At 37.0% G+C, this 17,710-nt stretch overlaps 1 protein-coding gene across 13 annotated transcripts in view; it reads left to right on the forward strand.

The window, feature by feature from the left end:
- PCGF3 (polycomb group ring finger 3) overlaps positions 1–17,710 on the forward strand; it is a 54,504-nt gene that overhangs the window by 29,233 nt on the left and 7,561 nt on the right. For 6 of the 13 annotated variants that reach the window (XM_077790023.2, XM_021533879.3, XM_077790026.2 and 3 more), the window contains 6 exons: positions 4,500–4,617; positions 9,310–9,406; positions 13,126–13,181; positions 14,159–14,269; positions 14,773–14,861; positions 16,475–16,612. In XM_077790023.2, coding sequence (XP_077646149.1) covers positions 4,509–4,617; positions 9,310–9,406; positions 13,126–13,181; positions 14,159–14,269; positions 14,773–14,861; positions 16,475–16,612 — 600 coding nt within the window. In that variant the 5' untranslated portion in view covers positions 4,500–4,508. The other 7 variants (XM_077790024.2, XM_077790027.2, XM_085567274.1 and 4 more) reach the window with 4 other exon arrangements.

Genomic DNA, 17,710 nt, shown 5'->3' on the forward strand with positions numbered 1-17,710 from the left:
AAACTTTTGCTTCTGAACTTGATTGTAATCCTGTGAAAGATTCAGAAGCTCTTGAACATGCATCTTCTACAGTGCATGATGGGTCACATTACGAAGTAAGGCAAATGTAAATGGTCTCTTAGAGGCTTGCTACTCCTACTAAATCCTCCACAGTCTAGTGAGTCTCTGTGAAAAAAAATGTGTCAATTAAAAGATATTTTTTGTTCTGATTTATGTATATATAGGTAAGAAGGTATCAGCCTAGGTTGTGCTTTGGAAAATTAAACTTATCTCCTATTATTGGTTCAAGCTGGTGTGCATGACTTAAATGTCAACCTGATTCTGTGTGTTTTCCTTACACAGCAGCTATTTTTAGTTGTTGAACTCATGCTAACTTCATTGAGTTGGTGTCTCTATGATTGTCTCAATAGTCATCAGCAGCTTGAGATAAGTCAATATAGCAAGAAGTTCAGCTTGTTTATTACATGGATAGGCAGAGGTGGTAAATTCATAGGATCATATGATGATTCAGGTTAGAAAAAGATCATGTCCTTCATGGAGGTGGTTACCTGTAGTAGGACCTGAGGGAATGGCATGACCTGTGTCAAGGAGGATTTAGGTTAGGTATTGGGGAAAGGTTCTTCACCCAGAGGGTGGTTGGGCACTGGAACAGGCTCCCCAGGGAAGTGGTCACAGCTCCAAACCTGACAGAGTCCAAGAAGCGTTCGGACAACTCTCTCAGGCACATGAAAGGCGTGAGGGATGTCCTGTGCAGGGCAGGATTTAGACTTGACGGTTCCATGGGTCTCTTCCAACTTAGATGTTCTATAATCTAGCTGCTCAAAGCAAAGTCAACTGAGGTCAGACCAAGTGGCTCAGTGTGTTACGCAGTTATCTGTCTGTGCTTTTAAGCTGCATGGTTTCTTGGGAATATGCATTTAGACTTGTGTGGGTTTTGTTTATAAGGTTAGATTACTTGTTTTGGAGATATGTGAATTAATTTTTAGCTTTCTTTTCAGCATGTAATTGAGAGATGTGAAGATGTGTTCTGTGAAAGAGGTCGTCTTGAATTCAGATCTTAAAAAAATATCCCTTTTTCAAATGAAAGTTGTTTAAGGGAGATATGGATTTGTCTGGAAAATAGAAAAAAAACTTGTGTGATTCTTAGTCAAACTTGATGTTTAGGACATTGTGTCTTGTCTTGTTGTTTAGTACCAGTTTGTATGAGATTACTGGCATGGATTTGGGTGGGGTGATAACAACTTGGCTGTCTTATATGATAAAAGTGGTGCTTAACTTTTGTCTGGCACTAGACTGTAGAAACATGGGCATCTTGGAATGCCTTCCCAAGAGCAGTACCCCTTCTGAGCTGATAGTGTATTCCAGATAGGAACATGAAAGACATCCTGTATTAGCCACCTATCCACATGGAGTGTTCTTCTTAAGCATTGTGAGAAGTATCTTATCTTTGTATTTCCTAGTATGACTGTGTATCGTCTTCAAATGCAGTAATACTGAGAAAATAAAATAGTTGATGGTGAAATCTGCAATTATGTTGTTTTCTTCTCTCTGAAGTGATACAGAACAGGCAGGTGATAAATGTGGAATTACTTTACATAATATGGAATTACTTTATGTTTTTAATTAGTTGCTATGATTAGTGAATTTAATTTCTTATATGAGGTTGTAACATTAGTGTCTCTATTTTTTCTTTATATGTGTCATTAGTTCTGCTAAATTTTTTTTTCTATTTCCCTCTAGGAAGCAATTCAAGTTTTCTGCAAAGTCTGAGCATTTATGTTATCTGACTGAACTGACAGCTTGGTAATATGCCATTTTTTGCGAGCTTCTCTCTACCTTTCTAAATAGATATGAAGTGGTCTGCCCTTTCTAAAATTTTATTTGTATTATTTTTTTTAATTTTTGGTAAGTCCTCTTGTAACAGGTTAACTGTTTTGAAAAGCAAGAGAGGCATTCTGAGTTCTTTTTTTTTCCCCAAGACTAGAGGATGTGGGTCACAATTGTATAAAATGGAGGCTTAAATGAAGTCTGACACTTCTAGCTTGCTTATAGACCTTTAAAGTTGCACTGTTTATTGGAGATTCAAGGTGTGCTGAAGCAGCCATGTCTGGATCTCTGCATGAGCAGAGAAGAGATCCTTCTCCTCTGTCCACGGGCCTTCTGCAGAAATCTCCTCCTCTAGGTTTTATCAGCTTTTGAGGTATCTACTGCTCTGGAAAGACATGTTACCTTTCTGTTGCTTCTTCCAATAGATCTTATTTTCAATCCTTTAAACATCTGATGAGAGCAACTTTCTGTCCTCCTTCAAAGGTGTATGAAATTTTAATATGGTTGATTTGATGGGCTTGCTTTTGATATTCTAGAAGATACTAATTTTTCTAATTCCAATATGTGTATGATTTTTTTTCCTGTTAAGTTGGAAGAGTCTGTATTATTCTTGATATCCTCTTCTATTTGTTTTTCCCCTGGCACAATGGGCTTTATTACTATTTTGTATTATTTTTGCCTTTGTTGTATGGTTCAGTCACTGTTCTCATAATATTTTACCCCATCTGAATATTTTTGTTTGTTTGTTGATGGTTCTTCTAGTGGCAGCATTTATCTCTACTGTTAGGAGGAAAATTTGTAATTTTTTTTCTAAGAAATAACTTATTTGGTTCAGATTTCACTTTTAAGTCTTTGGCTCTTCTGTCTTAGAAATGCTTGGATTTCTGCCTGTGGTTTTCCTGAACACCTTCTTCTGAATTCCTGCCTAGATGAGCACCTAGTTCTATTGATACTGCCTTTTCAGGAACTGTTTAGACTAATTTCTCTCTTGTCTGTCATGAATTGTGTTTTTTGGCATGCCCACTTTCAAATTAACTGGTGGCTTGGTTCCAATCCTTGATCTCTTCTTGAAGAATGATGTTGACTAGCTCTTCCTCAGCACCACAGAAACCTACATACCTCATGTAGTAGCACTCAACTGATGACCTCATGCACTAACTTGTCAGGATTTAATGTGTGTTTGGTTTTCAGAGGGTTAAAAATAATTCTACAGTTAGGAAAGCAATTCAGGTTCTGAGTATATTTTGTTACTTTGTCTACTGCAAAACTAAACTGCTTTTTTATTCTTCTTTAACGGGAGGTTACTAGATTTATAACTAAATCTCAAATACTATAAGCTAATACTGATTTTTTTTTCTCCCATTGTTTACTTCTTAACCATGAGAACTGGAAGTTTTTCTACTCTTTTTTGTATAGGACAAAGCAGATTTAAATGGGTGGGTGTTGGATATGTTTCTCCACATTTTACAGTGGAACACATGGTACTTCTCTGCACTGGAATAGTTGAGTTTGGTGTGGAAGTTTGCCGTTTGATAGTTCTTTTTTCTTAGTACCACTTCACTGAACATAGGGAAAAAAAAAGATAAGAAAATTAAAGATCAGACAACCTTGTTGCAATATTTCAGTTTGAAACTTTGGAAACATGTGTCAGTATTCAAATTCTGAAATGTTTTCCAGACTGAGCTAGATGAAAACCAGCATTTGTGAGCTGGGGACAGTAAAATCACTTTAAAGGAAAACAGTGTTATTTGGTGACTTCTGCAATGCGAGAACCAAATATAGTAGGTTGTACGCAAGTATAGCCTGCTCTTCTAATTAACTAGAATGCTGGTCAAGTTCTGGTAACAGTGCAATTTTCAAAATATTTTGAAAAAAAAAAATTATAATCACTCTGTTTAAAATGTTAACAGTTTATTTGTAAAGGTATGGGCTTTGTGTGGTGTTTTCTCTCTAAGCAATTGGTGTTACTGCAAAAAAAAAGTTAAATTATCTTCTTAATTTTTGATTTCTAATATTTTTTTTCTTTTAAAGATGCTTATGCCATCTCATGCTTAAAAGAAAGGAAAAATGTCTAGTTCAAGTTTCAGCACAACCAATTGCTCCTCTGCTAAAGAAATTATTTTAATCTGTAATGTAATCTTCAATTAACTTGTGTTTAAATAAAAGGGATTTCAGAAGGTTTACTTTGCAGCCCCATTACTGAGAGACAGATTCAAAATTATGCTTTAACATAGTGCCACAAGGTGAACACGTAAAAGTGTGGTTAAACTAAACAGTTGCTTTGACTTTTCAATTGTCAAAACACTTTTGAATCTGAAATTACTTTGAGGATTTTCTTTCTATATATTTTGTGATTTTTCCGTCATTACTAGACTGAATTTGATGACCAGGATAGTAGGGTTTCACCTGAAATCTGAGTCTGTTGGTTGGTAAAGGAATTTATTGGTAGCATACTGGAAGGGCCATTTTCTATGCTCTTGCAGTACTGGCTTGCAAAATAGTGCTGGGTTTGCATTGTTTAGTTTCTGTCAAGTGACATAAAAGTTAGTGCCACCACTGTGCCCTCACATCCATGTACATTGTACAAAAGTCTGAAGCTGGGTTAACACAAGTTAATAATTTATTCCCAAATGACTACAGCTGTGTTACTTTATGATACATTTCTTCTACAGACACCAAAGATGCTAACAAGGAAGATTAAGCTTTGGGACATTAATGCCCATATAACCTGTCGTCTGTGCAATGGATACCTGATTGATGCTACTACTGTAACAGAATGCTTGCATACTTGTAAGTAGAAGTATAATTAAGTTAAAGTTGCTGTCTTGGTTTCTGTTTGTTTCTGGTTTTATTTTGTTTTTTTTTTTTTTCCTAAACTTGATATGCAACATGTAATGTTTTCAGTTGAAATTTAAAATAGCTATTGTACATCAGCCAAAAAGAATGTGCTTTACTAGACCCCTTTTCTTTAACAGATGATTTGGTTTTTTAACAAAGCAAATGGAGGGAACATTAAAGCTGTGCTACATAAACTTGAAGCCATATACAATTAGTGGTAATGTAACTATTCAAGAATGCAGTCTGTCTTCATGCTACAGGAATGTGGAATACCTAGTTCTATCTTCTGTGGCAGTTGATATAACATCTGTTCTCCACCTGGAGCCTTTCAGAAGTCTCTTTCTCTCCCATTCCTCTGCAGAAAACAGAGCAGTCTATCAAGAAAGAATAAGTATGTTGTATTGTATCCTAGAAATAAGATTGTATTCCAAAACACTGAAAAAGTAGTTGTCTGTTGATAAGTTACTCTGTGAATTTCTGTTTCTGTGTAGGCAAAGGATGGCTTAAAACCTTGCAATACATCCCATGTTTTAAAATTGTTCTGTCACAATATTTATGTTTATTCTGATAAAGCTAGTAGGTTGTTTAATTAGCTTAATAATTTAGTCCTAAATTTTCTTGGAAGGCAGTAATTTGGTGACTGTGTCTTTATCATAAAATAAAAAGTGTTAGCACCTTTTATATCTGACAAAGGGAAAGGGCAATGCTTATGATTTTACAGTGATTATGGTTTTTATTATATTCCGTTTAGAAGCTCAGTTTATCAGCCTTGATGAATGTGTTGCACTTGTCACACTTCATGTTGTTCTACATATCCTCATAGAATCTAGGATAGTAGAAGGGTTTCTTCCATGATTCTAAGAATCACAGAATGGTTCTAGAATCTATATTCAATCCCCTGGCCATGGGCAGGGTCAGCATCTACTGGATCAGGTTGCTCCATGTCCCATATAATCTGGCCTTGAATGCTTCCAGTGATGGTATGTCCACAGCTTCTTTGCCAGTTACACTCAGAGTAAATAAATTCTTTCTAATATCTAATTTGAATGTATATTCCTTCAGGAGGAAGCCATTTCCCCTTGTCCTGTCAGTACAGGCCCCTGTACAAAGTTCATTTCCATAGCTCTTGTCGTGCCCTTCAACTTTTGGAAGACTGCTTTAAGGTCTCTTCAGAGCCTTCTTGCTCCCATTTCTCAATTTCTGTAATATTGTTTTCAGAGTTAGACTTAGTTTTGCCCAAATTTCTTTACTGCGGCTAGTTAGAAGAGTGAATCCAAAATGAGTATCATAACAAGTTAACATAGCTGACAGAGAGCTAGAGAGAGGTAATTTTTTATTGTTCTTTAAAAATAAAACAAAACCTCACAAATACCCCTTAGCTCTTATTATCTGCATCATCTCTTATATTTGCTTGTGGAAGAAATATGTAGATCCACAGCTCTACAGCGTTTGCTGCAAAAGTCAGGAAATGAACCTTACTACCTTTTCCTGCTTTTTTTTTCTGGGGTTTTCATTGGCTTTCTTCTCCCTTATTTTGACAGTTTATATTTTATGAATACTACTTCACTCTGTGCTCTGTAGAATTAGTTTTGTGAGAAGAGGCACAGAGTCCTGTCTTCATATGCGTTGGCATTGTTTGTATTGTGTAAGAGAATGCTAATAAGATATGCTTCTGGAAAAGCATCCTTGCAAAATCCATCATGGAATTACCCTGTCTGTTGAGATAGTGAATTCTCTTCTAAATTATACCACCTTGAAATTTTCATTCTCTTCTACTCAGAACTGCACATTTTTCTTGCCTTTTCAATTTTTCTCTAATTTACTAATCTTCAGCCATTCAAAGACTCTTCAGTAGTAAATTAAGTTCTTGAGTCCTTTAGTGAAAGTAATTTGGAGGACCAAGGCCAGTCCTCTGGAGGAACAGGGCAAATTTTTGTAAAACTGAATTTAGGAGAAAACAAAGCGTTTTCGCTTTCTTTCCTGCTTATTTCTCTGCTGTGGTTTAAGTTTGCTGGTGACAGGTAGGCCACTAAGTCAGTTGACAAAAACTTCATTAGTAGTAACTAAAAAAAAGTCCTAAGTATTTTTTTATTTTGTATCTGTTCCTTGATTAAACTTCTAGGCTAGATGATATATGCAGGTCTTGTTAAACTTTGTGTTTATATCAGTTTTGTTAGTGTTTAGTGTGAAAGTTGTCCTTCTATGTTATGAAAGGGAAGACCTCACATGAAACCTATCATCTTCTGAATACCTCAGAATGATAGAAGGTCGATTTGAACTAGACATGGGAATGAAAAAAGTCAATAGAAGTGAAACTGTTAAAATAAAAATGTGAGCCTTAGCGTTCCCTGTTCCTGTTCTGATGAAACCTCTCTGATGTGTTTAAGAAATCAGAAAATGTACAGCTCAGTTCATGTCCACAATCAGTGCCTGTATATCTGGGTAAACAGAAATTAGAGATGCTGGAAAACCAAAATAATGGAAAATTCTAGAAATAATATAGTTTCATACCATAGAACGTTTTCTTGTTGCCTGTCCATTACTCCAAAGACTTCTAGTTTCAGGAAAGTTTATAATCCCAACCTGATCCCAGAAAAAAATAACCTAGATGGCTGCACCACCCTTCATAAGCCATCTAGTGGTTTTATTTGGCATTTATTTGTTCATTTATTTGGCATTTATGTATTCAATCTGTGCTCAAACTGAAACCTGCCAGAACATTGGCTACCTTGTGACCAGTTCATTTGAGAAGGAGTTAGTGTTTACCTAGTCCAAGCTGGAGTATGTACTAACATGGGATAATGTTTTAGATATCACAGAACGGTTTGGGTTGGAAGGGACCTATAAAAGTCACCTAATGCTTCACCACTGCAATGGGCAGGGGTATCTTCAGCTGCATCAAGCTGCTCAGACTCCTTGGTGAAGCTGTGCTAGCTGTCTAGAGTTACCTCCTTGTCCTCTACGTGCCTTAATACAGCTTCTAGGAAGATCTACTCCATGATCTTCCCAGACACAGAGTTAAGGCAAACAGCTTGGTGATTTCCAGGTCTCTCTCTCCCTTTCTACCACTTCCTAAAAGTAGAAGCAATGTTTCCCTTTTTCTAGTCACCAGGGATTTCACCTGACTGTCAGGACTATCGCTATTAGTGGCTTGGCAACTACATCAGCCAATTTGAGATCCTGGAAAACATCTCATCAAGTCCTAGAGACTTATATGTATTCACATGCCCAGGTGTTCATGAGTCTGATCTTTTCACACAGTAGAAGGGACTTTGCACCCCTAGTGCCTCCTTCATCTATGCAAGAGCTGTGGGAAGAGAAATTGCTAGAGAAGACTTGAGGCAGAAATATTGAATACCTCAGCCTTCGTCTTGTCCATTGTTACTGGTTTGCCAATCGTGTTTATCTGGGGGTTACACATTCTCTGACCCTTATAATGCTTCATATCCCTGCCAAGTTTAGATTCCGCTGTGATTTGGCCTTTCTGACCCTTCTCTACCCGAGTTAGCAACATCCCTATACCCTTTTCAGGATACCTATCCCTGCTTACTCTGTCACATTCTGCTTTTATTGACTCATTAGGAATAGAGTCTGGCATCACTTTTGCAAATGGATCTATTGTTCTGGCATTTTGCTGGAACAAACTGCTGTGCGAGATGAGGCTTTGTCTAACTTTTGCCACCAATAGTGCTGTCATCCTAGGTATGTAAATAATAATGCAGAGTTATAGTGCTTCATTTACTGTTACTTCTGTTTTTAGTCAATGGGTGTTTATGTAATTGTACTGTCTTCTTGTTTGAGAGGTAGATGGCACTATAGTTACAGAAATCCTTTCATTTTGTGTGGTAAGTGCACTAATACCAAGACTACATGAACTAGTCACTTCAAGAAAACCTCCCTTCTTTTCTCCATACCTTTTAAGATGTAACTTCAAGTGAGTGAGGATATAATGTAGTAGTGTATTTTATGAGTACTGATTTGGGGGAGGAGAGGAGAGTGGTGTATAAATAATTTACTTTTAAAATAATCAGATGGCTGATTTTGTGTATGCATATAGAAACACGCAGCTTAATAGTGAATGACTACTTTAGCAGCTTCTGGAAGGACATTTTTACTAATAATGAGGGTCTGTGACAATGTAATTTTTTTTTTTCTGGTGGAATTTCAGCTGTAGTATACTCTGTGAAAGTTGGAATTTAAATAACACCCAGATATCCATTTTTCTGCTTTGGAATTCTTTTTATGTGTTGCCATCACACACCCTTGTTCTGTATGTGGCCATGGTTAAAGCAAGTATGTTTTGTTTACTATATTAATGGCAAATAGTTCCTGTAATGTCATCCATGCAAGCTGAATGTTGACCTGCTAGAGATTGTTCTAGTAAATTTTGAAGTGATATTTTGTGTTGGATTCTGTGTTAAGGTTTTTGAGATGTGTGGATGCTTTAATTCTGGTGCATCCATTTCCTTCATCAGGATAATTTATGAAAGGTACTGGAAACTGTATTCTGCAAGATTTGACTTGGTGCACATATTATGTAGAAAAATGAACGTCATGTAAATTTCAGTAATGTGCATTCTATGACTGTGTAAAACCAGACTTCTATTATGCTACCTTTATTTTTATTAATGTCTTTTTTACTAGTCTGTAGAAGCTGCCTAGTGAAATATTTGGAGGAAAACAACACCTGTCCAACCTGTAGGATTGTTATACATCAGAGCCACCCATTACAGTATATTGGGTAAGTATAAAAGCAGAACTGCAAGTAGCTTCACTCTAGACTGGTTCATCCCCTTGATACAGTACAGCTTCTCTCAATATTTTCATTCTTGCTTATCAGCATGTTACACATTGAAAAAAGAAGTATGAGGGAGATGTGGGGGAAGATAGAGGATGAAACTTCCGCTATGAGTTTGCAAGGCCATAGCATGGTAGCTTGTTCCAGACTTACAATAAAGTGAACTGTACACTCAAATGTTTAATTTCTGTGTGATTTTTAATGGTATATAGTCATTCCTCATTTTGTATGCTTGGGTTGTAAAAATTATATATATGAAACATTTTTAGGAATTATACTTTTAAAAAATTATCAAAAATTAGTCTCAGTTGAACAGTGCTTTTCAGTGTCTGACAGTAGTAAGATAAATAATTTTCAGCTTTATTGTTTAGTTAATCTTTCAAAGGTCTGCTTAGGTTGTAGGAACAGATAAGAATGTCATAGAATCATCATAAAATGGCTTGGGTTAGAAGGGCCCTTTGAGACCATCTATTTCCAACTACCCTGCTGTGAGCAGGGACACCTTTTACCTCGACCAGGTTTTTCAAAGGTCCATGAAGCCTGGACTGAACCCCACTCCACCCCTCCCCTTTCTGGGGGTGGAGTGTGCACAACTTCTCTGGGCAACCTCTTCCAACCTTGCCACTCTCTCTCAAGAATTTCAACCTATTATCTAACCTATATCTGTCATCTTTTAGTTTAAAACTGTTCCCCCTTGTCCTATGACTACATGCTTGTGTAAAAAGTTTATTTCCAGTCTTCTTCTGGGTTCCCTGCATGTACTGGAAGGCTGCTCTGAGGGTTCCCTGCAATTTTCCTTCTCCAGGCTCTACAGCTCCAACTTTATCAGCTTGCCTTCACAGAGAAGGAGGTCCATCCCTCTCATCATTTTCATGGCTCTCCTCTGGACTCACTCCAACAGGTCCACATCCTTCTTATTTGGGGGCCCCAGAGCTGAAAGCAGTGGTCTAGGTGGGGGCTTTTGCAGGCAAAGTAGAAGGACAAAATCACCTGTTTCCATCTGCTGCTGAGTCTCTTTTGATGCAGCCCAGGTTGCAGTTGGCTTTCTGTACAAGTGCACATTGCCAAGTCATGTTGATTTTTCCATTTGCTAATAGCCCCAAGTCCTTCCCCTCAGAGCTGCTCTCAATTACTTCTCTGCCCAGCCTGCATTTGTGCGTGGGATCACCCCAGTCCAGGTGCAGGACCTTGTACTTGGCCTTGTTGAACTTTGAGCTTCACATGGACCCACCTCCTAAGCATTCTTTCCTTCCAGCATGGTCACTGCCCCACTCAGCTTGGTGTCACTGGCAGATTTGCTGAGGGTGCCCTCAATCCCACTGTCACTGACAGAGATGTTAACCAGCATTGGTCCCTGTACTGAGCCCTGAGAGACAGCACTTGTGACTGGTCTCCTCTTGGACATTGAACTGGTGATCACAGCTCTTTTGAGCCAATTCCTTCTCCAGCAAGCGCTGCGTTAGTCAAATCCATGTCTCCAGTTAGGGACAAGGATGTTGTGCAGGACAGCATAAAATGCTTTGCACAAGTCCAGGTAGATGCCATGATTCCACCTTTCCTCATCCACTGTCTCTGTAACCTCATCATAGAAGACCACCAAATTTGTCAGACACGGTTTGCTCATAGTTAAAGCCATGTTGGCTGTTGCCAGTCACCTCATTTTTGCATAGTCAAATTGCATGTTCACTAAGGATTTTTTTGGGGGGGTTTTTTCCCTCCTTTTCTTGTCAGAAAAGACATTATCTTTCTTTTCCTTGAGTGCTTTCCTTTAATTTTATTCCTGCTGATGAAAATACATTATAATGGTGTGTCTGCATTAGCTGTTGCCTATCAAGTAGTGTTTTTTCTTCCATTATAAAGAATTTGTGTTTGTTCATTGCATTTTTCAATGTGCCTTTCTCACTTCTGTAACAATATCTGAAGCAATGGTTTAGCAAATGAGTCTGATTGCACTTTTACAGAAAACTGTCAATGTTCTATACACACTTATATTCCTCAAGCTCATCCTTATTCAGGAGCCTGAAACTAAGTATGCTGTCTCCACATTTATATAATACACTCATACTTCTGTATGAGTGTATAATTAAAGGGACAGGTACATTCAAATAGGCAAGAATTAATAAATGACATGTAAGACAACATGTTTGCCTTGGTTCAAAAACCTGGTTTTTGTGCAAAAAGGGGCCAGGAAACAACATGATATTGACAGCTAAAATGCAATTTGTTTTTTATTGTTGAGTACATTTTTAGCTTAAGTAAGCTGCTTAACCTAGTTGTAAAATATTGCCCCATTGAAACTGAAACAGACTTTGTCCAGCCTACTTTTGGATATATTTATTTACCTCTTTTAAAAAATAATTGACGATCTGGAATTTCACAAGGTGTTTGAAAATGGAGATTTAAACTCCTATTCTTCTCTGTCTGTCTGACAAATAGGTCAGTCTCCTTGTTTGCATTTCTAAATACTGTTAAATAGTATCATAAAATCTTAAAGTTTTGTGACCTTAAAGATCATCTGTATGATCTACTTCCAACCCACAAATTATCACCTCTCATTTAATGGTGATGTCTTACTTATTTTTGTTCAAATTTGGCAATGTGTTTGCAGTCCATATGTGACGCTGTATAATCCCAGCCTGTACAAATGGGATTGCTACTGGTGAAAATGACATGAATTTAGGATAAGTAATATTCTGAATCATGTTGTAGTGCTGCTTAGAATATTGTAGTTACTCTTTGTAAATGTCTTGATTTGTCACCATTTCTGTACTTGCCTACTGATCTCCACTGCTGTGAAGTGCTCATGTCAGGTGATGAGAAGCCTGAGACTACTCTTGTAAGCCTTTTCTGTTCAAGTCTGATTCAGGACTTGATACTCCAGACACTTTCGAGGTAATGACATTGCAGCAGTCAAGGCAGACACTTGAAATGCTTTTTACACTGTTTCTTAATAGGAAGTTAATGTAATATTTAATTTCTTTGTGATCATAACTTATTTAGACTAGAACAGAATTTTTCTAGGTGAGCTGGGGATTAAATTTTAGAATCTTAACTGGCCCTACTGTTCTACTTGCAATGGGATTATTAACTTTTTTTTCATTTGAGCCACATTACTGCTACAAGCTACTTAGCTACATAATGTTTCTCACAGTTACTTTGTCCTTTTAAAACAAAGTAAAATTTAGTTGTTGTGGTCTTTTTCTGTGAATTGGTCTCATGCATTTTAGAAGAATCCTAGTGAAGATAACTAATCTAGAAATGTGAGAAATTTGTCTATAGGAGTGAGAAACAAGCTATTATTGATTCTTCTGTAATAAAAATGAGTTTATCTCTAAGCTGAAAAAGAATTTTAGATTATTACTGGCATACTTGTCTTGATGCAGAAGAATATACTCAGTGGGGTGAATTCATCTACAGCCTAGTATTTCTCAAACTTCCATTTGTTTTCTGTCTTAGCTTGTACTTTTTCATGTTTTCTCTTATGTTGTTGTTTCTGGTTTGATAGAAATACTGATTGAGAAGTAAAATTCTTCTTAGGTGAATTTAGAGATTGTTGCATATGGATAGTACTGGAATTTTTTAAAGAGAAGTGTTTTCAATCAAGATCATGAACTTAAGCTTTTGATTTTGTTACTGGTTTTTTGTTGTTTTTTCCTTGCTAGCCATGACAGAACAATGCAAGATATTGTTTACAAACTTGTGCCAGGCCTCCAAGAAGGTAAGTTGTGGTGTGACCTTTTTAAAGGTCAGTTTGTACATACTTCTTTGATATTAAAAAAAAAAAAAAAGTTTCAAGTGATGAAACAGGAATCAGGGGGGCAACTGAGAAAAAATACAATGGAAAACCAGACTCTTTTACTTGTATAATTTTTAGCAATTAATTTGATTTCATACCTGTACTAGCAGCAACTCAGTGTGGGGGTGGTGGGAGGCAACATAGGATGTTTCTTCCAAAAGCAGTATTATGTAAAGCAGAATAATCATTCAGCTTTTGAATGTTGCCATACCATAACTTTAATTTGTTTCTGTTAAACTGTATACCTGTTGTGCAAGCTTTCTAGAATTCTCAGAGGTAAAATGCAATTTTTAAATGCTTTTGGTTTCTGCTATTTTGAGAGTTCTTTCATATTAGAAAACTTTCAATTACTGTTTTCATAATCCGCTAGATCTGTTAGACTAAAGAAATACTTTATAAATATTACTCAATGGATTTTTTTTGTCTTAACGTATGTTAAAACTTTCATTTAAATGGACTAGTTTAATCTATTGAAGCTGCTTTTTAACCAGAACATTTTCAAACATCAGTGTGATTAAATAGATACTTAAAAAATATTTTTGGGATATTGAAAATGAGAACGATGAATAAAAATTCAAAAGCAATGTTTTGACTGAAATACGGTCATATTCAAAATAGGGAATATTCAAAATTAGCTGCTAATTTAAAATAAGTATTTTAAATTCCATCTCATTCTAGCAGTAATAATATAGTAGTAATTATACAGATAACTCTATGCTTTTATAATTCTGAAAAATAAGATTAGGCATAACTTGATGCGGTAGGAGACATAGAGGACAGTAAATAATGACACCACCACCACTTGTTGCTAATCCTTAAGTGGGAAGGGATTTGGAATAACTTCATAAATATTGCATTAGAACTTTATTACAGGGATTAATATTTGCAATTTTAAACAGCGGAAATGAAAAAGCAGAGGGAGTTTTATCACAAACTGGGCATGGAAGTTCCAGGGGACATCAAAGGGGAGACATGCTCTACAAAACAGCACCTAGATTCTCATCGAAATGGTAAATAGTCCTTTATTTATTCTGTCTTTGGTGGGTGACATATAGTAAATTGATAAACAGATCTGTTGGAAGTCTGTGCCCAGTGGGTATATTACAGTCATAATTGTTTCCTAACAGCGAGGAATAGAGGCAGCATAGGATTGTTGCCTTGTCCCTTATTTGTGCGTGGAATTTTTGGTTTTAGCTGTTAATAGCATGTTGCTTGTGGCAAAGTTGGTCTCCATAGTAGTGCCTACATGGAGACTGTGAAATGACCCAGCTTCTGGGCTGCTAGCAGCTGAACTCCGTAGGTGTTCTCCTCTTTCATGTTATGGGCTGTTGCCTGCAAGTGTTGCTTGAGCCAATAAAGACAATTTGGGAATAGCAAAGCTTTTTCTATACTGTGGTCCTGAATTGTGCTGTTTTAATTGTATTAACACGGTAAGCTGCTGCTGAGTATATCTGGGGTTTATATATGAAGATAATATATATGTATCCCATATATCTGGGTTTTTTTATCTAAGGTGAAACTAAAGCAGATGAAAATATAAATAAAGAAACTTCGGAGGAAAAACAGGAAGAAGATAATGACTACCACCGAAGTGATGAACAGGTGGGCTCATAGGGCATGCTCTAGTTTTATCTTGTGTTTTAGCTGTTGGGTTTTGGTAAGGTAACTTTGATTATCTAACAGAGAAGAAAATAAGCTTCTTTCAAGTTACTTTTTCTGTTCTCTGATACAAACACAATGCTGTTTGGGCAATGCTTTTCTGTAAGCATAAGGTTTTACCTTTGGGTTTTGACAGGAATAGAGAATATGTTCAAATCTTCATGCAAATTTTTTTATAGTTCTGACTGTTTATGAGTCTTCAAAGTTTGCTGTCAAAACAAATTTGTGTAATTTTCTACCTTCTACAGGAGTGTACCCTAGTGTCACCATGATACATTATATGGATAATTATGAATTAAACCTCTGGCACTGTTAACACATTCAGTGCAGGTAGCTCAGGGTGCAGCTGCAGTGGGAGCTGCAGGCTGAGTCTGGGTGGGAGCCAGAGGCCATGAACTGCCAGCCCTTGGTACAGGAAAGGGCACAGGGAGCTGTGGCAGCAGGCTGGGGACTGGACACTGAGGCACAGCAGGAGCTGAGACCCCCAGGTTTTGGTGCTGTGAGGGTACGAAAGCCCAGGGGTTCCTTTGTTCAGGGCCCCTTCTCAGAGGCACCAGCTGGAGCTGTTGTTATTTACTTACTGCACCATGATTAAGCTATTTGAAGGACCTGGGTGTCTGAGAATCTGCTGTGGGAAACCTGGGGTTGAGCTGGTAAGGAGTCCTGGTCTGAATGTGAGTGTGAGGGGTGTAGCAGTGAAAGGGCTTCAGTCCCAGCTTAGGTGATGTGAATGTGACAGCCAGAGTGGCTCCTGGATGGTCAGACAGCTTTCCTTAACAGCACTCTTACTAACTTATTATATATTTTGTTTTCAGCCTTTAATACGAAGCCAGTATTGGCCCTGTATCATAAAAATATCATAAAAGCAGGGAACCCCATTGTTAAGTTCTAAACACAAAGCTTGTTTGAACTCCCTTTTGTATAAACAAGCCATGCCTTTTATGTTTTCTGGTTATGTGTGTCCAGAGTAACTTTAGCTTGGGTTAATTTTCTTCTCAGTTGCCACGTAAGAGAACTTTCAAAGGGATTGTACTTGGTAGTAGATCCTCCTAATGCAATATAAGCAAACCATCACAAAAAGTTTAGACTGTAATGAGTAGCTGGATGGGAAAAGAAGTGAGAATTTGAAATATTTGCCATATCATCTGTATTCATTCTTTTTAAACATGCTAAAATTAAACTAGATTAGCATTTGCATTAACTGCAAGAAATTAAGTTAGAAGCAATCATTAAGAATTGAAAATGGTTTTCTTATTATTTTCTTGCTCTAGCTTTTAACATATGGTCCTCTTAAGATATTGACAACCTATGAATTTTGACTGAAGCAGCATTGTTCCAACATCAAAAATTACTACTTGAACATTTTTGTCTTATTACTTACCACTCAGCTTACGAAATCTTAGAAAACGTTGTTTTCTTACTAGGCATTTCAGTTTAAAGAACACTAGTACTGTAATTCACTGTATTGGATTAATAAAAATTGCATGTGGAGTACATAATGGGGACCGCAGACAATTATTGCAGCCAACACTTGATTTTTTTGCCTGTTCCTGAAGGTAAGCATCTGCTTGGAGTGCAATAGCAGCAAACTGCGTGGATTGAAACGAAAATGGATTCGTTGCTCCGCACAAGCAACAGTCTTGCATCTAAAGAAGTTCATTGCCAAAAAACTCAACCTTTCTTCTTTTAATGAGGTAATATTTGAATTTTAAAAAATAAGCTTACAGATATGAAAACTTGAAAGGGATGAGCTTGTTCCTTTGCAAAAGGATGTCTTTTCATTCTGATTTTATTTTCAGAAAACAGAAGCATACACTGTTTCTTGAATTATATGTTATATGCCGATTTTCTTGTCCTTTCTTGGGTCTGTACAGGACTTTCCACTTAGTTTGTAGTGCATATTTTCAAGTGCATTTATAGATAGTTGAGCAAAAAAGGCTTGGTTGTGTGCTTCCACATGTGTTAAAATGGACTCTGGCAAGATGACATGTTTGGTAGATTGTAGTTGAGTTTAACCCCAGCATTTGCACTCTACAGGGGCCAGACAGAAGCCAGCACTTCAGCACTGAAGCGTAGTTGAAGAGAAAGCACCACAAATACATTGTTCTTTCCTGTGCTCTTAGTGAAGCTCAGTCTGAAGTTGCTGCCTACCACAACCAGAGTCTTTGCAGGGTATCATGGGAATAATTTAAGTTGAAAGGTACAGTAGGAAAGAAAGTTCAAATACTTTGAACTTCTCCTAGACCAGATTCAAAAATTTAAAGTGGCAAACTATGAATGTAACCCCTGTTTATCACTTGGCTGGATCTTGGTAACAGTTTCTGGACATCTCTGTTGACTCGCATCTTGACATCTCTGAATTCTATATTATGACACTGATTCACTGAATTTTATTAAGACATTTCATTCAAATCAAATCATCTGCTTGCTAGACCAGTGTGTCAACACCTTGCTGCTCAAACTTGTCAACAGCCAATTTGCATCTCTATCACTTTTCCTTCATAGCTTCTGTACGTTTCAAACTAACACTCTCTTTATCTTATATCTTATAAGATATGTATATATATATATATCTTATCTTATATCCCCAAACTCTGCCAGTCTTCCTGAAACAAAACCATGTGTCCTGTCTTGTCATCAGCTAGCTCAGAGGTGGCTGACTCCTGGCTTTAGCCCAGCAGCTGCATAGCTACAAGGAATGTTTCAAAAGGGTTTTTAAAATATATTCTTTTGGTATATGCATGTGTAAGCCCTCCAATGCAGTGTGCCAAGATGTGAGTTAAAAATCTACT

This window comes from Lonchura striata, chromosome Z, assembly GCF_050655825.1.
Source record: "Lonchura striata isolate lonStrDom1 chromosome Z, ASM5065582v1, whole genome shotgun sequence".
NCBI classification, from domain to species: Eukaryota; Metazoa; Chordata; class Aves; order Passeriformes; family Estrildidae; genus Lonchura; species Lonchura striata.